General features: G+C 46.8%; 1 protein-coding gene across 8 annotated transcripts in view; it reads right to left on the reverse strand.

The window, feature by feature from the left end:
* Nucleotides 1-5,415, reverse strand: part of CFLAR (CASP8 and FADD like apoptosis regulator) — a 49,173-nt gene that overhangs the window by 26,480 nt on the left and 17,278 nt on the right. For all 8 annotated transcript variants that reach the window (XM_017875901.1, XM_017875912.1, XM_017875898.1 and 5 more), the window contains exon 4: nucleotides 2,790-2,925. In XM_017875901.1, the coding sequence (XP_017731390.1) occupies nucleotides 2,790-2,925 (136 nt within the window). The remainder of the gene's footprint in view (nucleotides 1-2,789; nucleotides 2,926-5,415) is intronic.

Below are 5,415 nucleotides of genomic sequence, written 5' to 3' on the forward strand. Positions count from 1 at the left end.
AAAAAAAAAAAAAAAAAAAAAATCCAGAGTAAACAGACAACCTATAGAATGCGATAAAATATTTGCCAACTATGCATGCAACAATGGTTTAATATCCTGAATCTATAAGGAACTCAAATCAACAAGCAAAAAATAACCCCATTACAAAATGGGCAAAGGATATAAGCAGACATTTCTCAAAAGGAGACATACACACGACCAACAAGCATATGTAAAAATGCACAACATCACTAATTATTATGGGATTGCAAATCAAAACCACAATGAGATACCATGTCACACCAGTCATAATGGCTATTATTAAAATGTCACAAAATAACAAATGCTGGCATGTTTGCAGAGTAAAGGAAACACATACACTACTGCTGGGAAAATAAATTACTTCAGCCACTGTGGAAAGTCTGGAGATTTCTCAAAGAACTTAAAATAGAACTACCACTGGACCCAACAATTCCATTACTGGGTATATACCCAAAGGAATATAAATTATTCTACCATAAAGATACATGCACACATATATTCATCATAGCACTATTCATAATAGCAGAGACATGGAATCAACCTAGATGTCCATCACCAGTAAACTGGATTCAGAAAATGTGGTACATATATACCATGAAATACTACACAGCTATAAAAAATGAGTTCATGGCCTTTGCAGCAACATGGATGGAACTGGAGGCCATAATCCTACGTGAATTAATGGAAAAACAGAAAACCAACTATTACATGTTCTCACTTATACGTAGGAGCAAAATGTTGAATATGCATGGACACAAAGAAGGGAACAATACACACTGGTGCCTACCTGAGGGTGAAGGGTGGGAGGAGGGTAAAGATTTAAAAACAACCTATTGGGTATTATGGTGATTACCTGGGTGACAAAATTGTCTTTACACAAAACCCCCACAACATGCAATTTACCCAGGCCCTTGGAGCCTCCACAGTGCTGACCCTTGGAGCCTCCACAGTGACGATAGGCTCGCTGCTGGCCGCCACCACGGAGGCCTCCAACGAGTACTTCTTCTCAGACAGGGTGTGGCTCAAGAAGTACCGGGGCATGGGATCGCTGGATGCCGTAGAGAAGAGCAGCAGCAGCCAGAAATGATACTTCAGTGAGGGGGATAAGGTGAAGATCGCTCAGGGTGTCTTGGGCTTCATCCGGGACAAAGGGTCCATTCAGAAGTTCGTGCCCTACCTCATAGCGGGCATCCACACGGCTACCAGGATGTCGGGCCCGCAGCCTGTCTATCCTTGGGTCCATGATGTACTCAGGAGAGCTCAAGTTAGAGAAGCGGACCATGTTGGCTCAGATCGAGTGTGGTGTCCATGGCCTGCACTATTAGGAGAAGCAGCTGTACTGAGGACAGCGGTGGAGGCCAAGGTGGTGGAGGGGGCACACCCAGTGTCCACCTTCGGGCACAGCCTCCCTCCATCACTGAGTGGTCCACAGATTTGCACTACAGGTTCCCCAGCTCCTTTCCAGGGAGAGAGGAGGGGAGGCTCTGAGGGGTCTGCAGCCACCCTCACTGGGCATCCCCTGCAGAGTCAGGACTGCTCCCTGGGCTAGGCTGCCCTGGGATCCCCCCTGAACCCAGCCAGCCGGGCTCTCAGGCCCTGCACCTGCCTCAGGTCTTTCTTGCTGTAGCCTGCTCCAGCCCAGCCCCCACCCCAGGGGCAGGAGGCTCCTCCTGGCTTCTCCTGTAGGACACCTCCCTGTCCCCAGTCCCTCAGGAAATGGTGCTCTCCTGGCCCTGCCTCTGGCCCTTCCCGGGCGGCTGCCCCCTCAGCCATGTGGCATTTCTGAGCTCCTGACCTAGGCCAAGGGGAGGTCTCTGCCCCCTTCCCTGACCCTGGGCTACCCTTGGGTCCTGCTCCTCAAGCCACTCCCCAGTCCCTGGCCCTGGGGAGGAGGCCGCCCTGGTCATGGCTGCCTGCCTGTTATTCCTGACTCACCACCGTCCCCAGGTGTACCATTCCTGCCCTCTCCTCAGCTGCAGTTGAAGGCTTTAACTTTGCACACTTTGGGATCACTGTTGAGTCACTGTGTGTTAAATAATCGGAATAAATCAAGTAGGTCTCAAAAAACAAACAAAAAAAGAGAATGGAGTATAAATGCTACTTCTGTTCTCGATCTTTGATCAGTCATTTAGAGTGTGTTGGGGTGGAAGAGTGCTCTATAGATCAATGAGTCTGAGCCATGCCCTTTAGGCTGTGATGGTATGGTGGCAGTGAACTTGCTAACAGAGCCGAAGCTGAGGTTGAGTCTAAAAGACAATGAGGGATGCAAGTAAGGGAGAAGGCCAATGTGAGTCTGGTCCTTTTTATCAAGGAAGAAATCGAATGTGCTCTTTTCCATAAGGAGGTTTTATGAAATTTGGGACACATGCAAGGAAAGTATGAGACCCAAGTGACATCACCTGAAGTTGGATAGTGGTTGTGAGGCCAAATACCAGAGCAAGGCAGTAGGGTTCAGCATACATGCAAAACTCCTGAATGTCTATAGCTCTGCCAGCCTGTGCAGATCCCAGATTCTTTCTTGAAGACTGAAATGTTAAGAACTGCTTGGCAGCATTTTGCAGAGATCATGAATATACAGGGCAATGGAGTTGGCATATCTGGGATATGAAGAATATAAAGGGACGTGATTTCTAGCCACAAGCTAAAGGGGGCTTTGGTCATCCGGATTCCATTCCATCCACTTATCCAACAAATGAATCTTTACCAGTCACGCCCCGCCCCATGCACAGAGTACTTCCTCTAGGCCACTGAGAGGCCAACATTCTTACCAGACTGCTTGTATTTCTGGATTTTTGTCTTCAGGTCTATTCTGTGGATGTTCTTTAGGCATTTTTCTAATAAATCCAGTTGATCTGGGGCAACCAGATTTAGTTTCTCCAACTCAACCACAAGGTCCAAGAAACTCTAAGAGAACAACCAACAAAAAACAAATGTCAATAGAGCTAGCTAGACCAGGTGCAGTAGCCCATGCCTGTAGTCCCAGCACTTTGGGAGGCTGAGGCGGGAAGACTGCTTGAGCCCAAGAGTTTGAGACCAGCCTGAGCAAAATAACGAGACCTCCATCTCTACAAAAAATAAAAAAATAAGCTGAGTGTGGTGGCATACACCTGTGGTCCCAGCTACTCGGGAGACAGAGGTGGAGGATCACTTGAACCCAGAGGTCAAGGCTGTAGTGAGCAATGATTGCGCCATGGCACTCCAGCCTAGGCAGCAGAGTGAGACCTTGTCTCCAAATAAAAAAAAAAAATAGAGCTGACTAATAAGCCCCACATGCAAACCTCAGTCCATGTGATTTATAGCAGTAAGAAAATGTGACAAGATGAGCCCTTTCAGTGACCTTCAGTGATCTTAAACCAGATATCTCTGTCATGAGCAACTTAGACTCCTGATTTTTACTCAGAACAGAGGTGGTGGTAAGTTTTTTGGTCATCAATCTGCTCCTTGGTTGCAGACAGACACGTGTGCCATGTTGTGTCATTGAGAAGGACCGTGGAAGAGCAGGGCTGAAAAGAGAACCCTCCTGAGTTTATTATTTTCCAAAAGGCCAGGCTGGTCTCATAGTGAAAAACTCTAAGGGCTTCTCCGAAAAAGGGAGAAGGAAGGTAGCTGGGGAAAGACTTTATGAGAAAAATCACATGATATAAAGCTTCCAAAATATTTGAATCAGTGCTGGACCTTCCAACTCATTCTGACCTTCTGACTCAGGGGGTTATAAAAAAGCGAAATTACAACAAGGTTTGAGTGTTCTGCTATTCATTTACCTTGGGCCACAGTGATTATGAACAAACTATAGTTCAGAAACAGGCATTGCTTTGGGATCTATTTCCTTTGCATTTAACATTTGGTTACTGAAGTGCTATCTTTATTTTGAAAATAATAATCATAATTTAAATATATAAAAATGACTGAGAGAGACAATTACTAGCAGAAACCAAAAAGGGAGTTCTAGTTTCATTTTCCTTCCCATTTTGCGTTTAATGGGACTTAAGAAACAAAACTAAAATCATTAGGAACATGAGGAAATTCTCAAGCAATGACTTATCTGAATCGTCAGAGGCAGGCACTGGCCTGCCAATTTTGAGGACCTATTGTCATGTTTTAGAAACAATAGGTTCTCAGACATTTCCTGGCCTATCCTTAGGTCAACAGTACCACGTAGGGCCAACTGGAATGTTGTTTTTATTTATTTATTTATTTATTTTGAGATGGAGTCTCACTCTGTTGCCCAGGCTAGAGTGCAATAGCACAGTCTTGGCTTACTGCAACCTCTGCCTCCTGAGTTCAAGCAATTCTCATGTCTCAGCCTCCCAAGTAGCTGGAATTACAGGCACCCACCACCATGCCCAGCTAATTTTTGTATTTTTAGTAGAGATGAGGTTTTGCCATGTTGGCCAGGCTGGTCTTGAACTCCTGACCTCAAGTGATCTGCCCAGCTTGGCCTCCCAAAGTGCTGGGATTACAGGCATGAGCCACTGTGCTAGGCCAACTGGAGTTTAAATATTTTTCTTTTTTGTTGTTGTTGTTTTTTTGAGACAGAGTCTTGCTCTGTCGCCCAGGCTGTAGTGCAATGGCGCAATCTCGGCTCACTGCAACCTCCGCCTCCTGGGTTCAAGTGATTCTCCTGCCTCCGCCTCCTGTAGCTGGGATTATAGGCGCCTACCACCACGCCGGCTAATTTTTTGTATTTTTAGTAGAGACGGAGTTTCACCAGGTTGGCCAGGCTGGTCTCAAACTCCTGACCTCAGGTGATCCACCCACCTCTGTCTCTCAAAGTGCTAGGATTACAGGCATGAGCCACCACGCGTGGCCATGGATTTTAAATATTTTTCTAGTAATCATGATATCCCCTAGATCTTCACCACTACCTGGTTTTCTTTTCTTGTCTTTTTTTTTTTTTGAGACGGAGTCTCGCTCTGTGGCCCAGGCTGGAGTGCAGCTGCCGGATCTCAGCTCACTGCAAGCTCCACCTCCCGGGTTCACGCCATTCTCCTGCCTCAGCCTCCCGAGTAGCTGGGACTACAGGCGCCCGCCACCCCACCCGGCTAGTTTTTTTTTTTTGTATTTTTTAGTAGAGACGGGGTCTCACCGGGTTAGCCAGGATGGTCTCGATCTCCTGACCTTGTGATCCGCCCATCTTGGCCTCCCAAAGTGCTGGGATTACAGGCTTGAGCCACCGCGCCCGGCCTTCTTTTTTATCTTTTTTTTTTTTGAGACAGAGTCTTGCTCTGTCACCCAGACTGGAGTGCAGCGGCGTGATCTTGGCTCACTGCAAGCTCTGCCTCCCGGGTTCATGCCATTCTCCTACCTCAGCTTCCCAAGTAGCTAGGACTACAGGCACCTGCCACCACACCCAGCTACTTTTTTTGTATTTTTAGTAGAGATAGGGTTTCACTG

The sequence above is a fragment of the Rhinopithecus bieti genome, unplaced genomic scaffold, assembly GCF_001698545.2.
Source record: "Rhinopithecus bieti isolate Rb0 unplaced genomic scaffold, ASM169854v2 scaffold_980, whole genome shotgun sequence".
Taxonomy (NCBI): domain Eukaryota; kingdom Metazoa; phylum Chordata; class Mammalia; order Primates; family Cercopithecidae; genus Rhinopithecus; species Rhinopithecus bieti.